Source organism: Equus quagga, chromosome 13, assembly GCF_021613505.1.
Source record: "Equus quagga isolate Etosha38 chromosome 13, UCLA_HA_Equagga_1.0, whole genome shotgun sequence".
NCBI lineage: Eukaryota > Metazoa > Chordata > Mammalia > Perissodactyla > Equidae > Equus > Equus quagga.
In genome coordinates, this window is record NC_060279.1 from 32049508 (window position 1) to 32066143 (window position 16636).

At 52.4% G+C, this 16636-nt stretch overlaps 1 protein-coding gene across 2 annotated transcripts in view; it reads left to right on the plus strand.

Annotated features, from left to right (window-relative positions):
• OLFML2B (olfactomedin like 2B) overlaps positions 1-16268 on the plus strand; it is a 36101-nt gene extending 19833 nt beyond the window's left edge. Inside the window, exons 5-8 of one of the 2 annotated variants that reach the window (XM_046683758.1) lie at positions 1793-2024; positions 3818-4342; positions 14444-14620; positions 15191-16268. In XM_046683758.1, the coding sequence (XP_046539714.1) occupies positions 1793-2024; positions 3818-4342; positions 14444-14620; positions 15191-15792 (1536 nt within the window). In that variant the 3' untranslated portion in view covers positions 15793-16268. The remainder of the gene's footprint in view (positions 1-1792; positions 2025-3817; positions 4343-14443; positions 14621-15190) is intronic. The other variant, XM_046683759.1, reaches the window with a different exon arrangement.
• Positions 16269-16636: the final 368 nt, after the last annotated feature.

The window sequence follows — 16636 nt, forward strand, 5'->3', positions numbered from 1 at the left end:
CTGCCCCTCAGGAGCTGGACCCCGCTGTGGGGTGGCCCTGACTTTGAACACAGCCTGCTCACAGGCCCTGCACCCAAGGTCCTTTGGTTTCAAAGGTGGGTAATTCTGATCCTGGCTGGGGGACATGACTAGATGGACCAAGGCAGGACCCAGAGACCCTGCCACACCGTGGACACAAGAGGTCAGTCCCTGGGCAGCTGCCCTGTGGAGGACTGGGTGGTCCTTCGATGTGACCAGCACCATCATAGCGGTGCTCTCCTGATGCCCAGGTCATGAGCTACCTACTTTGAAGCATCATTTGATTTGACAAAATCTCAGTGCCAGGCACAAATGCAGACAGTTCCTTGGGATTTTTCATGATTCAAAAATTCAATTTAACCAATATTAAGGAGCATCCACCCAGAGAAATCAAAGATGGAGAAGAGATGGTCTCTACCCTTCCAGCTGTTCACAGTCTACGGAGGCATCCTTCCGTAATGCTCGTGGAAGGCAGGCTGGGAGAGCTGCCCTAATAGCAGTACAGGCTTGTATCCATTAGGAATTGTGTTCAGCTTTGAGTAAGAGACCCAAATACAGTGCCGTAAACAATAGAGGGGTTTGTTGTTTGTTCATGAAGAAGAGCTCTGGACCAGGCGGACCAGGCCTGGTGTGGCTAGGTATAAGATGTCCATCTGCAAAATCTCCTTCTGGTCACAAGATGGCTACTCAGCTCCAACCATCCTGTCCACAGTTCAGGCCAGAGAAATGAGGAAGAGCGCAAAAGATGCCTGGGCTCAGCCTCCCTTTTAAGAAACTTTTCCGAAAGCTCTTCCCACCAGCTTCTACTTACACTCCACCGGCCAGAACTTAGTCCCATGACCACTCCCACAAAACCAGTTTCCCATCAGTAAGGAACAAAGACACAGGGGATGTGGGTAGTCAATTAGAAGGCTCTGCCACAGAGTGCACAGTGAGGATTGGGAAGGAAAGATTACTGCTGAATGAGAAGTTCTAGGAGTATTTCCTTCAGGACCTGAGATTTTAGCCAGGCCTTGAGCAAAGGGTAGATGACAGTAAGAGCTCTATAGGGGGAAGAGAATGGCCTTCCAGACAGAACTCAGTGTGAGCAAAGACCCAGCAGCTCAGGAGAACCGAGAGGTTCAGGAGTTAGCCAAGTGCCTGGAGTCCCGAGGGCGTGGGGGCTGGGCACCAAACGAGAGAAGAGTTCTGAGTGCCGGGCCAAGGACTCTGGACTTTGTTCTGGATACGTTAGGGAGGGGTTAGGGCAGTCTGTTCTGACAGCAGAAGTAAAAGCAATCATGCTCCATCCTGAGGTGTGCATCTCAGTCTGCAGGCTTCATGTCCCACCCAGCACCCTTGCCCTCGCGTGGATCTCACTGGAAACAATGATACCAGCTCTAGGTCACCCAGCATCGCTAGGCCAGAGCTGAGAGGGGAATGGCACTGAGAAGTATAGTGTGGAGGTTAGAGACAGATTCTTAAGCCAGACTGCCTAGGTTCATATCCTGCCCCTACCACTTACCTGCTGTGGGACCTTAGGCAATTTACGTAACCTCTCTGTGCCTCAGTTTCCTAATCTGTAAATGGGATGATAAAAATGGTTCCAATCTCTTAGGACTGCTGAGAAGATTCAATTGGTGAACATATGTAAGCACATAGACCAGTGCCTGGCTCTTGGGAAGTGCTTTTATGATTAGCCACCGTCACTAGTATGGCCTGGGCTCCAGCACTGGCCCCACCTGACCACTGCCTCTCTGACCAGTGACCTGACCTTCCCTTGTTCCCCTCTGAGGAGCAGTATGAGGAGCGGTTTCTGCAGGAGGAGACCGTGTCCCAGCAGATCAACTCCATCGAGCTCCTGCACACGCGGCCCCTGGCTCCGCCCGAGGTGGTGAAGCCACAGCGGCCCCTGCAGAGGCAGGTCCACTTGCGGGGCCGGCCAGCCTCCAAGCCCACGGTCATTCGGGGCATCACCTACTACAAGGCCAAGGAGCCTGAGGAGGAGAACGACATCGAGGAGCAGCGTGAGTTGCGGTCAGCAGGGCCACTGCAGGGGCGGGGCAGGGAGCAGGGTCACCATTCGTGTCCATCTGTGGAGATGCACTTCCTGTGAGCGCACATCCCTTGTGCAGTCTGATTACTGCTGTGGCCCCGCCGAGCCAGCTGGGTCACCTGAAAATTCCCTGTGATTACGAATCCTCCAGAGTTCTCATGCACTTCCTCCCAGCTTGCCGAGTGGCCTTGGGCAAGTTGCTTGACTTCTCTGGGCTTGCAGAATCCCACAGGGCAGAGCATGGTTGAGCTGGAAGGGACTTCAGTGTCCTCCAGTCCAGTCCTCCCCATTTGCAGATGAGGACACTGAGGCCTGGAGGGGGAGTGACTGGCTCAGAGCCACATAGTGGGCTTCTCCAGGTTGTTCCTCCAGGGTCGCTGGGCTTCCCAGCTGAGTCTCCAGCACCTCCCCCTTTATCTGCATCCTTCTTACTATTTCACAGAAAGCAGATGTTCCCTTTGCCTCATCTTTATCTTGTCTCCTCTTCCTGTCTTCCTCCTTGCCCCCTGCCCCCTTCCCTTTCATCCTTCTTTTCCCTGCCCAGCCCTCCTCAGAAGCCCCGAGCCTCGCCTCTCCCTGCTCTGCCTGGTCCAGCGCCGCAGCCTCCTGACCCCCCGCCGCCCCCCGCCTCTGCCTCCTTCCAGTTTATGATCACCCATCCACTGGCATAATCATTTTGTCCGCTTTTAACTATCTGTTGTCTTTTTTTATTACTGATATGCGGGAGCTGTTTGTTTTCACATATTCTGGAATAGGTCCTTTGTCAGTTGTATGTACTGCAAATATTTTCTCCCAGCCCGTGGCTTGTATTTTCAGTTCCTTAAAAGTGTTTTTGATGAGCAGAAAAAGCCAATTTACCAATTATTTCTTCTGTGGTTAGGCCTCTTCGTTTCCTCTCTAAGAAATCTCTGCCTCTGCATATTCCTTCTCTGCTCACAACCCTGCAGACTCGTCCATTTCACTCAGAATAAAAACTGAGGTCCAACAGCACCCAAGCCTCTACATGACTCAGTTCCCATGCTTTCTCTGACCTCACTCCTGTTACTCTCCTCTCACACCCTCTGCTCTGTCCACATTGGCCACCTCACTGCTCCTCAGCTGTCATGTTCTGGCCTCAGGGCCTTTGCACTGCTACTCCTGGAATACTTTTCTCCCTCATAGCTGCTTGACTAACCCCCTTACCTCCTTCAAGCCTGGAGTCCCATCTTCACCATTTTATCCATTATTGCAAGTTTCCCTTCTCTCCAGCTCTCTGAACCCTCCTCACTCTCCTTGAGTCTTTTTTTTTCATAGCACCTTCAAGTGAATTATCCATCTATTGTTTAGTGTCTCTACCACTAGTTAGAAGCTCTGTGAGGGCAGGGATCTCTGTTTTGCTGTACATGCTCCATACTGTACTGTACAGGTACATGTACATACATGCCCTGTCACTGTACATGCTCCATAAATTTCTCCTGAATGAGTGGACGGAGACGAACCTCCTCCCAGGTTTCAAAGCCCATGGCTGTGTGTTCCCTTGGTGGCCCCTGAGTCCCGGGTGGAGGATGGCAGCAGGCTATTGAGAGAGATCCTACAGGAAATCCTTCCATCTGTGGTCCTTTTCACCTTCTTCTTCTGAATCCCAGCTGGGCTCCATCTCTCAATTAGGGCATCATGTTGAGGGAAGAAACCCTCCTATTAACCTGCCCTATACTGCCTGCCCTTGGTCATCAAACGGTGGTTCCTCTCCCCGAGTCACAAATGGACCTTGTGTTTGTTTCCCAGAAGACGAGTTTTTCAGCGGTGACAACGGAGTGGATCTGCTGGTTGAAGATCAGCTTCTGAGACATAACGACCTGCCAACCACTGCCAGCCGGAGGCCAGTAACCCCCCGTCCCAGTGCCGCTGTGACAACTGATGCTGGCACTCAGACCACACCCCTGTCCTCAGCACAGCCACAGGCCACGACCTCAGCTCCCGGTGTCCCCGACCCTACACTTTCTGCCTCAGTTGAACAGTTTTCAACCCCACTCCCAACCACCTCAGTGTTGCCAGATCCCACGGAGGAGGCAGTCCTTAAACCTTCTACTCAGGTGCCAGCCACCACCGTGGCCCACACAGCCACCCAGCAACCTCCGGCCTCAGCTTCTCCATCAGTGGCTCCTGAGGACCTGTTTGTGGAGGCTACGCACCTGGCCCCAGTGCCTCCCACCACAGTCAGGACAGAAGATGCTACCGCTGGGCAGGGCACAGCCCCTGCCAGCCCCACCCTGAGCCCTGAAGAAGAAGATGACATCCGCAATGTCATAGGTGAGTTCACCCTACCTTGCCTTGGTCTCCTGGTCAGTTCAGGTCAAAGGCTGAGCCTGGAAACAGGTTGAAAGGAGAGGGAGGGGCCAGATGGTCAGCCTTCTTCCTAAAGAAAGGTGAGCGGAGGTGCGCCTTTGGCCAGTGACCAGTTTTAACGTCCACAGTTTATGTACTCACAGTGGGCCAGCGACAAGAGGGGGAACTGCCTTTCTAAAGCATGTATACATCAGTGGAGCCAAGCACTCACTTCATCAGCGGTTTTATGAACATGTGTCAAGGTCTTTCTGTGGACTGCGCTTTGTGATGCGTATTGGGTATTTGGCAACGGCTAAGTCAAGTTTTCTGCAGTATGTTTACCAGGCCACGAAATAACAAGGGATTCTCATGGGAGGTGGGGGAGAAATCCCAAAATAATAGAGGAGTGGGAGCAGGGGACTAACCGGTGCAACGGATCCCAGGGCAAAGTCCCACGAGGCGGGCTTGGAGAGCGTGGAACACTGTGGCACCGTGTGATAAAGGCTGGAACAGAGGAGTGGAGAAACAGACATGGAAGCGGGAGCACCAGCTTGGTGGCTGCTTAGAAGGCGAGGGAAGCTTTTCTAAGGAGGTTTTATTCGAGCTGGATTTTGAAGGATGAACAGGACTTTTCTAAGCAGAGAAGGGAAGCCTTCTGGCTGTAGGGGTGTTCCAGGAGCTCAGAGAATGCAGCCCTGTTCTGTGCCCGAGAGCTCCGTGGTCACAAGATGACTCTGAGAACAGTGAAAGATGAGAGTGTGGGGGGAAGACAACCAGAGAGAGAGGTGGGAGCTAGCTACAGCTCTCTAGTCCCAGAAGAACTAAACCAAACATTCATCAAGTCACTGCCGACAGTGATTGAAAAATAACACTATTGAATAATAATTTCATCAGAATGCTTGTTGAAAAATATATGTGAATTGGCAGAAGATGCGGTTTGCCTTCTTCCTATCTTTGCCTTCTTCCCATTTTCTGCTCCCTTGGCAGCCTCATTCCCAATCCTTCCTCAGAATAAGGGGCCCGCTACTGCTAGAGGCAAGGTGGTGGAGGGAGCACCTGCCGGGTGCTGCTGGTCGCTGCCGCTGACAGCTGTGTGACCCTTGGCCAAACCCCTGCCCTCTGTGGGGCTCAGTTGAAATTAGAACTTTGCTAAGGACTCTTTCTCCCATTATATTCTGTGGTTTTCTGCAGTAAGTTTATCAGGCCGTGATACAGCAAGGGATTCTTATTGGGTGAAAATCCCGGAATAATGGCAGAGTTGGGAGCAGGGAAAGAGCTGGTCAAAATGGACCCCAGGGCAAAATCTCATGAACCTTGGCCTGGAGGACGCTAAGCAAGAAGGCAAATCTTGGGCCATAGGAGTTTGGTGGGAGCAGGAGAGAATGTTTTTCTTTTCCTTTCTTTTCCTTCCATGGTGGGAGCAGGCTGCCCGTAGAGTAGAAGGCTGATTCCTCATTGCATGGATTGTCAGTTCTGAAGCTGCAGGTCCTGCTCAATTTCTGCAGAATGCCCTGGGGTCCGAGCAGAGGTCCTGCTTCCACATCAGCACTAGGCAGCCTTGACCATGCTCTAGGGACCGCCCCCTGAGCCCAGCACTCCGTCTCCCCATCTGTTATGCAAGTGAGCTCCCCTTGGCCCCCATACCTCCCACACCGCTCCCTTGGGTGGGAGGGACAGTTCCTCTGGAAACTTAGAAGTCTGCCCCCACTACCTCTCCGCAGGTAGCTGGAATACCAACAGTGGAGACCTGCTACGGGTAGACCCACACACCTTGTACGTCCTCAGTGATGGGGTTTGCCAGCCTGGGAGCCTCTTCCCTCGGTGACTTCCTAGCCAGGAGTGGAGTTCTCTACTGACTCCACACCCCCTCCAGCCTGGGTCCCAGCACCCAGAGCCTATTCCCACCTTCCTCCCCCAGGGGTTGCCATCTGTGGGCTGTTCTGGTGTAATTCCCAACATGCACCTTTTTGGGGTTCTTAGGACTCTGTCCTCCTCCAGTAGCCTGACTGAGAAGCTGGTACCCAGACAGGAGAAACCCTGTGTCCTGGCAGCCATTTACCTGGTGGTAGGAGCTGGAGGTGGGGATACATTCTCTCTTGCTCAATTTTCTATTCAACTAGAATGACGTCGTCACACAGAGGAAGTAAGGTTTTGCTTAAAGACTGGCCTCTAGGGTTTTTCAGAAGAGCTGGGGTTCTTGCCTCTTGAGTCTACTATAGAAAAAACACAGGACATGGACACAGATGTAGCGTTTTCTTCAAATACCGAGGAGTGAAAAGAGAGGGTGGCACAGTGAGAGGAAAGGTTTGGCTGTTCAGGTAATATGCAGTCTTGGCAAGTTTGTTCTCGGGAATCATTTTTAATCGTTTATCACCATCAAGTGCCTCTCTCGGGCTACTGTTCGTGTGGATAGGATTTCCTTTCTGGAACCTATTCTGTGGACCCCCTAACTTGCCTGTACCTGACTGAGTAAGAGCGTGATGTGCTGCACGTCCTACTCATCAGTTAAATAAAAATCATTTGGCTGAAACCGACACAGGCCACTGCTTTGCTGCCTGTGAAAGGTTGTTTGCTGTTTAATGAGTCTGGCAATTTTGATTTTGAGGCGTGGTTTTAACTGGGGCTCCTTTTAAAGATTTTATTTTTCTTTTTTCTCCCCAAAGTCCCCCGGTACATAGTTGTGTATTTTTAGTTGTGGGTCCCTCTAGTTGTGGCATGTGGGACGCCGCCCCAGCATGGCTTGATGAGTGGTACCATGTCCGCGCCCAGGATCTGAACTGGCGAAACCCTGGGCCGCTGAAGCTGAGCACACGAACTTAACCACTCAGCCACGGGGCCAGTAAATCGGGCTCCTTTTAAAAGGAACATCCTATGCCACAGTTTTCCAATCTGATTTTGTGATGTCCTAACATGTCTACCATGATCCTCAGGAGAACTGTAAAACTCTCAGAAAAATTCCAAAAACAAGTAAATTAGAATTTACTTTTGGTTGTGAAAACAAGCATTTGGCCAGAGTGTGGCTCTAGGATGGGGAGAGGAAAGATCCCGTCAGTGATGGGAGCCAGGGCTGGCGGCGGGTAGGGACCGGTCACCATGCGCGACTGGCTTGGGGAAGTCTGCTCAGGCTACTGCAGGGGAAGAAAATGGTTGTGCCACATGGCCAAGGCTTTGCGGAGTCCCAGACTTTAATGACTACAATTCCTGGTGCGTGCTTTAGAAGGGGCTGGTTTGGGGCAGGGGTGGGGAGCAGGGAGGAGCAGACAAAGAGAACAGTCAGGATAACAACAATCCCAGAGAAAGCCTGTCTCATAATTGAATCTAGGAAACATCACGATCTCTGAAGAATGTCTCCCCTACAAAGCATATGACCTTAACCCTCCTGAGGCCTGGCCGGCCCCTCTGGCTGTGGGAGTGAGAGGGCCTGCCTGCCCACCTCGTGTCAGCGGGCTGGTCTGAGGCAGCTGAGCAAGGACAGGGGCAGTGCTGGCCAGAGCCTCCACAGTGCTCAGACTCAGGACCAAGAGTGTTCCCAGTCGGCCACCCTAAGTCACCTGACAGGCAGCTCCCCACCCCCAGCTCCACAGGTGCACTGTGCTCTGAGTCACTTTGCTGGCTCGCCTAACCAGCCCCCTCAAACCCATGGGAACTTGAGTCATAACACAGGGGCCTCTGGCCCTAGAAACAAGAGCATAAATTAGAGACGTTCCTTGTAAATGGACAAGGAATAAGATCTACGCCTCCCTACAAGGATAAAGAGTCCATTCCTCATTCATTCAGTACTACACCGTGCTGGCTGTGAAAGTGTGGGAGATGTGGTCACTTCCACAGATGGCTAACCATGGGTGGCGGGGGGCAGGTGACTAAAGAGGCCAAGCACGTGGGAAGTACAGTGATATACACGGTCCAGTGAAGGGCTTTGTCAGATCTGACGATGGAGCGCCATCTCCAAGGGTGGTCACCAGCTCACTGGCTCCGAGGACCCCTCCAGGCAGAGCCGACAGCATGAGCCAGGTGGGGAGGGGGTACTGAAGAAAGCCCACACATCCTGGCACATCCTGGGAGAGGGATGGGATTCTGGAATAGGGAGTGAGGGGCCTGATGATAAAGGGCATGAGAAGTCGGAACTTAATTCTAAAGGTGGTGAGCAGGTTCTAAGCAGGGAACAATATTCAGATTTATCAGTTAAAGGAAAGTGTTGAGCGCTGATGATGCGTAGGTGCTGGGAATATAGACACAATATAGACAGTAGTTTGTGTATGAGACACATAAACATAACCGCGACTCAGGGAGCTGAGCGCTGTGGTGAAGGAACGCACAGTGTGCTTTGGGCTCAGAGGGACTCTTTTCTGGAAGGAGGTGCTGACCCTGCTATCTTAAAGGATGGGGAAAAGTTAGCTGGGCCGAGAAGGAAGGTGGCATTGCGGTGGGAAGCACCAGAGCCACCGAGAGGACCAGAAGTGACCCAGCCTTTGTGGAACCCCATCCAGCAGGAAAGTGTGGGGCCCGAGTTCAAAAAGCAGGGGGAAGTTCCATGAAAGGCGGTGAATATAAAGCTTTTTCCTTTCTTCTGTGGTGTGCATGTGTCTGTCTCTTTTGTTATCGTGTTTTTTTATTTGCTACTTCATGTCATTATAAGCGAAGAAATATTAAAAATTTAAATTATTAGCATGAATTTTATCATTCATCTTTATGTTTTGCAATGTCCGTTTTAAATGCAAATATAAGATCTTATAGCTCATATGTGGAATGCACCAAAAATGACACAATTTGCATCTCGTAGCTCCTCTGTACTTAGGAATTTGTTCCTAGCAGAACAGGGGAAACGCAGCACAAAGCTCACTCGTCTGTCTTGTTTCACTTCTTGATATACGTACATTTTGCCAACACTCCCTACCTTCGGCTTATTGAGTAAGGAAGGACTAAAAAGGAAGGGAATCGTATCTTCCCCTCTTCTTCTGCATCATTTTTAGCATAAGTTCTTGGCTGATACAGGGAAGTAACACAAGAAAGAAAGAATGTGATAGGGTTACTTGTTTATTCGTGTTTCTTAAAACACCACTGTCTTCTTTCTACCTTCAAAGCAAGTTCAGGTTCGAACGGGAAGTGTCGCCTCTGGGGTGGGCAGGTCCACTTACTCAGTCCCAGAGACAACACACTTACCTTGTATTTGCTTTGAGTGTGATGGAACTCCCACACAGTGGGTCCACCTGGAATTCTGTGTTCATTAGTCATAGCAAATGCTGCATGCAAATGGGCGACAAGGAAGGCGGACACACACAGGGTGCATTCTCCTGTGTTCACACACGTTCCATTGTCCTATTAGACTTCACTTATAGAACACAAGTTCGAAGGTAAAATTATTAAGAATTTCAAGATGGCAACAGCAGAGCATTAAACCAGTGGTGACCCCTTCGGAGCGAGAGCCCTGTATGATTGCACAGGTCACATGCCCATGAGGCCAGCCCTGGGCAGGTCACCCACAGGGAGTCCAGGCAATTAGGTATGGGCAAGAGAGCTCAAGCTGGCCACCTGAGGGCCGAATTCACGCCAAGATGTTTTTACAGTCTTGCCTTTGAATGCCTTCGGGCCAAGCTGCTCTTCCAATCCACCAGTCTCTGTTGCTGCCTAATGTCTCACACTGGGCCTGCTTCACCTTTTTCAGTTCCCACCTGGCCCCCGGAGGCATTTGAGTTTGAGAACTCTGAAGGAAGGAGATGGCAGGAAGTAAGAATGTCAGCACAGGAGGGGCTGATGTGCTGGGGTAGGGACTTTGGGCTTTGCGCAGTGGCTGGTGATGGTGACCCAAGGGTTTAAGCAGAAAAGCAGCTCAGGACTACTGGGTAGGGTAGGTTAGAAGAGGGCGGAGATGAGCCAGAGAGACCAAGGGCGTAATTGGAGTGATCCAGGCAAGAGGCAGTGAGGTCTAAGCTAAGCCATAGAGGTGGAGGGAAGGGCAGAGAGGTGAAGAGGTGCGAGACAGACTAGGTGTGACGCAGTGACCAATGGGAGCGTGTGTGGAGAAGGGGCCATCAGGGATGAGCACGGTTCCCGGCTTGCTTGATGGGTGGTGTGCCATGCCTTTCTCCAAGACAGGACGTACAGGAGGAGGAAGTTCACTTGTGACTCCATTTTTAATTCATTAAGTTTGAGGAGCCAGGAGGACACACAGGAGAAAAATGTCTAGTAGGCAATTGGATGGACGGTGCTCAGAAACAAGCTCTGGGCTGCAAGTCATCAGTAAGAGCTGAGTTTGCCCAATGAATGCAGGAGGAATGAGGAGAGTCTAAAGTGGACCTCTAAAGGATGGCATTTGAAAGGTGGGCAGAAAAGAGAAACCAGCCAAAGAGCTGGAGAAGGCATGACCAGGGAGGTGGGCGGGGACCATGAGAGCGTGCTGTGAAAGCCAAGTGAGGGAGGGAACCGTCTCCTGAGGTGGGTGGGCGGGTGTCAGGGACGGTGCATGGTTTCAGACCAACAAGGGGCTTGACTAGAATAAAAGGAACGCAGAGCATCCTTGAGGGGCTGTGTGTGAGCGCTTAAGGCAGCAGTCACGTTGAGGGTCTGAGGGTTAATGAGTATGTGGGCTCCCCTCCACCCTGCGGGGGAGGCCTGCCCGGTGAGCGCCGCAGCTGAGAGCCAGGAATGGCGGGGAGCCTCTTGCTTGCTGATTTATTTTTTCAAGATGGCGAGATTGGAGCAGGTTTATATGCTGAGGGGAAGAACCCCTTCTTTTCAGACCCTGGGAGCCTTTGAAGCAGGGCCAGCTGCCTCGCAGGACTATTGATGATTAAATGAGTTAATATGTAGAGAGTGCTCAGTAAACGTCAGCCGCCCCCGGCCTTGGGAGAAAACTTCTGAGATGAGTTGCAGGCGACACTCTTCGCTCTCTTTTCTCGGCAGCTCCTTTGAACGGTCTCCCATCTTTCTCTCATTGCCCTTGAAGAGGAGTCCACATGCAGTGTCTTCGCTCCAAGGCTGACAGTTCGCTGCCAAGGGTGGGAGCACCCGAATGACCTCAGATTCTCAGACAGTGATGATGAGTCTGGGCCTCATGGTTTCCTGACCTGCTCCCTTGAACCTGTCTTCAAAGGCTCTCGAACCACCAGGGTCTGTCCCACGTTCCTGCCTGTGCTTGGTAGCCCTTCGTGCCACCAGCGTCTGCTCTGTATGAGGGCAAGTGGAAATCCGTCCCGAGGTTCTGGGTATCAGGACTTCAAGGCTGCAAGCTGGGACTCCCCTCCTCCCACAGAAATGAGGATGCCTGACTCCAGAAACTGACTCCATCTGTATTAATTTCCTATGCCTCCTGGAACAAATTACCACAAACTTAGTGACTTAAACAACAGAAATTTATTCTCCAACAGTTCTGGAGGCCAGAAGTCCAATGTGAGTCTTACAGGGCTAAAATCAAGGTGTCGGAAGGGCTGGTTCCTTCCCGAGGCTCCATGGGAGAATCCATTTCTTGCCTTTTCTGGCTTCAGGTGGCTGCCAGCATTCCTTGGCTTGTGGCTGCATCACTCCTGTCTTTGCTTCCTTTGTCACGTTGCCTCCTCATCTCTAGTCAGATCTCCCTCTGCCTCCTCGTTATGAGGATACTTCTGATTGCAATTAGGGCCCACCTGGATAATCGGGACTCCCCCATCCCAAGATTCTTGAGGTAATGGCATCTACAGAGTGTCTTTTGCCATATAAGGTCACATTCATAGGCTCCAGCGATTAGCACCTGGATGTCTTTGGGGGCCATTACTCAGCCTACTGTGCCATCATCAGAGTGGATTCCCATGCACTCTCGTGAAGTAGGTAGGGCATATATTATACTCATTTCACTGCAGAAGAAATGAAAACTTTCTGACATTTTAGAGGCAACACAGACTTTGGAGTCAGTAGCAGGGCCAAGACCATGGCCAGGCCTCTGGCTGCAAGCCCCGGGCACATTCTATACCCCACATCAGGGCCCTGCCATTGCGGAGCCTCAGTGCTGAGACAGGACCCTGTAGGGCTACGGGCACTGCCCGGAGTGACCCAGCACATCCAAACTGATGAGTCCTGGCTTCTAGGAGCTCATCTGTAGTTTCCATGTCTGGCCAGAGAGGTGGCATAGCCATAGCAACCCCCTGACAGAAACCCCTTGCTCCCATGGCCATTGCTGGGGCTCTGGGGCATGGGCTGGGGGTGGCTCTGGGACAGGGAGTTGGTGTCCTGGCTGGGCTTTGCCAGGGGAAGGGGGCACATAAAAATGCCTCTTCTTGGGGATGGTCCGCTGGAGCTCACCTCAGTGCGGAGGGAGCATGGCTTCTCCACTGGCAGCCAGGCCCCGCTCTCCGCCAGGGAATGAGATATTTTCCATCAGACCTCTGCTGCCCGGGCTCCACCAGAGCCTTCTATTTATTGTCCTGAACTGATGAGCTCAGTTGTGGGGGAATGAGGCCTTGGCGGGTAGGTTCTGTTGTTTGTCTTACGGGGTCTGAATCCCTCCCTGCCCTGTGAGACCAGGACCTAATAAACCCCACACAGAGCTGCCTGAACCCTGCCAACGGCACCCAACTGTGGGGCCTGCCTGGGAAACAATGTTCATCCCGCTTCCAGCCGCCCGGCTGCCTCAGGCCCGCAGCCAAGGGCACAGCGCCTGCCCTGTCCTGCCAGTTTGGGCTCCTTCCTCAGACCACTAATAGGGGAGCAGCACGGATGGAACAGATTAGCACAGTTTGGGAGTAGGGGTGGCCTGGAATTTAGAGAACCCCAAATCTGAACTGTAGGCCTTTGTTCTCTTGTCTCAGGTGAATGTCAGGGACCAATTATTCTCATCACTGTTGCCCATCTGTGCACCAATCTCGGGGGCAAGTGGGGGGTGTTTTCCCAGGAGGAGTGGGGGCAGTGGGAGAGCTGGATGCATCTGCTTCTCCCCCGGCCCTCCCATTGCCCTCTTCCTGGCTCCTCGCTAACCCACTAAGGCAGGGACAGAGGAGCAGTGCTCTCAGTGCTCATGCGTGGTTTCAGTATTGTTCACAGCCATGTTCCATAATAATGGTGCATGTTAAGCATTGCAGACTCCTAACTTGGTCTAGAACCCAGCGTAGTTCTAGTGGCCTTTTAGGGCCTCTCCTGAACTCTAGATCACTACAAAGGGTCTCTCAGGAGGACTTTGCTGAGTTTCTGTGCCATGAAGGCAGACTCGACCTTTGAAGGAGGCTCCTACAGCCAGAGTGAGTTCCTTATGCGGGACCTTGGTCCCCTGCCTCTGACACGCCCCAGAAGGGGGCCCTGGCATCCTGCCCACAGTGGTGACAGGGGCATAGGCTTGAGCTCAGCTCTCTAGGGCCCGGCAGGTGGGCTTCAGGGGCATGAACATCCACTGCTCAGTCAGGGCTGGTCTCTGCTGGTGGCCTGGGCCCCAGACAGACTGGGCCAAGCGCCTCGGGACAGCTCAGCATCTGGTGGAGCTGCCTGTTCCTGGTCACAGCCAGCAGAGTCCTCACCTCATGTTGCCGTGTGTTCATCCAAGTTTCAGAACATCTGCTGGGTGCTTACGATATGGTGGACACTGTGTATTCTGAGGACTGAAGACACAAAGAGGAAAGCCCCAGCCCCTGCTCCCTTGGGGCTTATGCTCTGGCTGGGGATGGGCATGGAGGGAGGAGAGAGATGCACCAGCATCGTTGAGATGTAAGCTGGCACATCCTGTAAGACAGGCACATCCACAGTACTGTGGGAGCAGGATGGAATCCCATAGAGGATAGAATGGTTTTCCAGAGGAGGATGTGGTGTCAGAAAAGGACATTGGAGCTTGGATCCTTGAGGGATGAGTCTGTAGGATTGAGAAGTCAGAGGATGGCAGGAGCAAAGCATGGTGGCTGAAAAAAGGCCCAGGATGGCGACAGCGGATGGTTGCGTAGGAGTAGAGTATAGGATGGGTGAGGGGAGTGTGGAGATGATGCTGAGAAAATGTCTGGGGTCAGGTTACACAGGGCTGTTGGGACCTGCCGGGGAGTTCAGACTCTGGAGTGGGGGTGGGGGAGCCAGCAAAGGTTTCAGGGGTGGGACATTGTTGGCTCATCCCCACGCCTCCATCCACCTCTTCTCCATCAGGAAGGTGCAAGGACACCCTGTCCACAATCACGGGGCCGACCACCCAGAACACATATGGGCGGAACGAAGGGGCCTGGATGAAGGACCCCCTGGCCAAGGACGAGCGGATTTATGTAACCAATTATTACTATGGCAACACCCTGGTAGAGTTCCGGAACCTGGAGAACTTCAAACAAGGTAGGTGTGTTGGGTCCACTTGGGGTTTCTTCCTTCCCCACTGTCCTCTGTTTTAATTATGGCCAGATCTCTTTGGGTGGTGACAGTGGGCAAGAAAGGCGACACCTTATTCTGATGGTGAAAGGACTGTCCTTGGTAGCGGGACACCCCCCTTGCATACTCCCTTACATCCTCTGCTCACTCATCTCTCAGCTCTGCCCCTCCTTCCCAGCCCCTGGGTCATGGTACGACCTGGAGTCCAGTCCAGAAGACGGTAGTGAAACATCCTCCCTTCTCATGGCCCTTAACAGTTTACAAACCACACTTATGTAGCTTAGCGCCTGGATCCTTGAAACAGCTCAGTGAGCTGAGTGGGAATTGTGATTTCTATATGGCAGAGGAGGGTGCAGAGGTCAGGAAGGTTAAGCGCTTTGCTATACAAAACTAGAAAGTGCCAGAGCCATGACACAAGCCCGGGCCTGTGACCCCTGACTGATTGCTGGTCCCCTCGCACGGGGCTGCCCCCGTCCTGGCAGGCAGCTTGTCTCTGCACCATTGCCCTGAAGCCTCCTGCCTTCTCACGGCCCGCAGGTCGCTGGAGCAATTCCTACAAGCTCCCCTACAGCTGGATCGGCACGGGCCACGTGGTGTACAACGGCGCCTTCTACTACAACCGGGCCTTCACCCGCAACATCATCAAGTATGACCTGAAGCAGCGCTACGTGGCGGCCTGGGCCATGCTCCATGACGTGGCCTACGAGGAGGCCACACCCTGGCGGTGGCAGGGCCACTCGGATGTGGACTTTGCTGTGGACGAGAATGGCCTGTGGCTCATCTACCCGGCCCTGGATGACGAGGGCTTCAGCCAGGAGGTCATCGTACTGAGCAAGCTCAACGCCGTGGACCTGAGCACGCAGAAGGAGACCACGTGGCGCACGGGGCTCCGGCGGAACTTCTACGGCAACTGCTTCGTCATCTGCGGGGTGCTGTACGCCGTGGACAGCTACAACCAGCGCAACGCCAACATCTCCTACGCCTTCGACACCCACACCAACACGCAGATCATCCCCAGGCTGCTGTTTGAAAATGAGTACTCCTACACCACCCAGATAGACTACAACCCCAAGGACCGCCTGCTCTATGCCTGGGACAATGGCCACCAGGTCACCTACCATGTCATCTTTGCCTACTGACACCCCTGTCCCCACAAGCAGAAGTGCAGAGGGGCTACTGGCACCTTGTGTTTGTGTGTGTGTGTGTGTGTGCGTGTGTGTGTGTGTGTGTGTGTGTAGACGGGTATGTTTTGTTTAAAAATATATATATTATTTTGTATAATATTGCAAACGTAAAATGACAATTTGGGTCTATTTTTTTTATATGGATTGTAGATCAATCCATAAGTGTATGTGCTGGTCTCATCCTCCACGGTTTATATTTTTGTGCAAATGAACTTCTCCTTTTGACCAGTAACCACCTTCCTTCAAACCCTCGACCCCTCCAGCTCACGGATCTCCACCACTGAGAAGGGTCCTTCATCTGGGTCTTGCAGGCAGGCGGCACCAGGAGCAGGAGTGAGGGAGGCAAGAAAGAAGTTCTAAGGGGCAGGAAAAAAAATTGATGTATTGGAGAAGTTTTAAAAACCCAGAAAAATGCTTTTTTTTTTTTTAAATAAAGAAGAAATTTAAAATCACCAGCAAATGCGTTTTTGTTTAGCACTGCTATTCTGGCCTGAGTCTCGTAGGGGCGGGAGGTGGGGGGGATTTGGAATGAGCATCCCCATGCTGGCTTTAAGTTTGTGGCATTGATCTGTTCACTGCTCTTCCACTGTCACACCAGCTTCCTTGCTCTGTTCTGCTGTTTTCTGGTCATTTTACCCAAGATGTGGGAACCTGTTCATTCCTTGGTGCTCCTTCATGTGGCCTGGTGGGAGGCACTCTTGAAAATATGAAGCTGAAGTTGGCCCAGAGGCTCAGTGGTTAAGTGTGCACATTCCACTTCGGCAGCCCGGGGTTCACCAGTTCAGATCCCGGGTGCGGA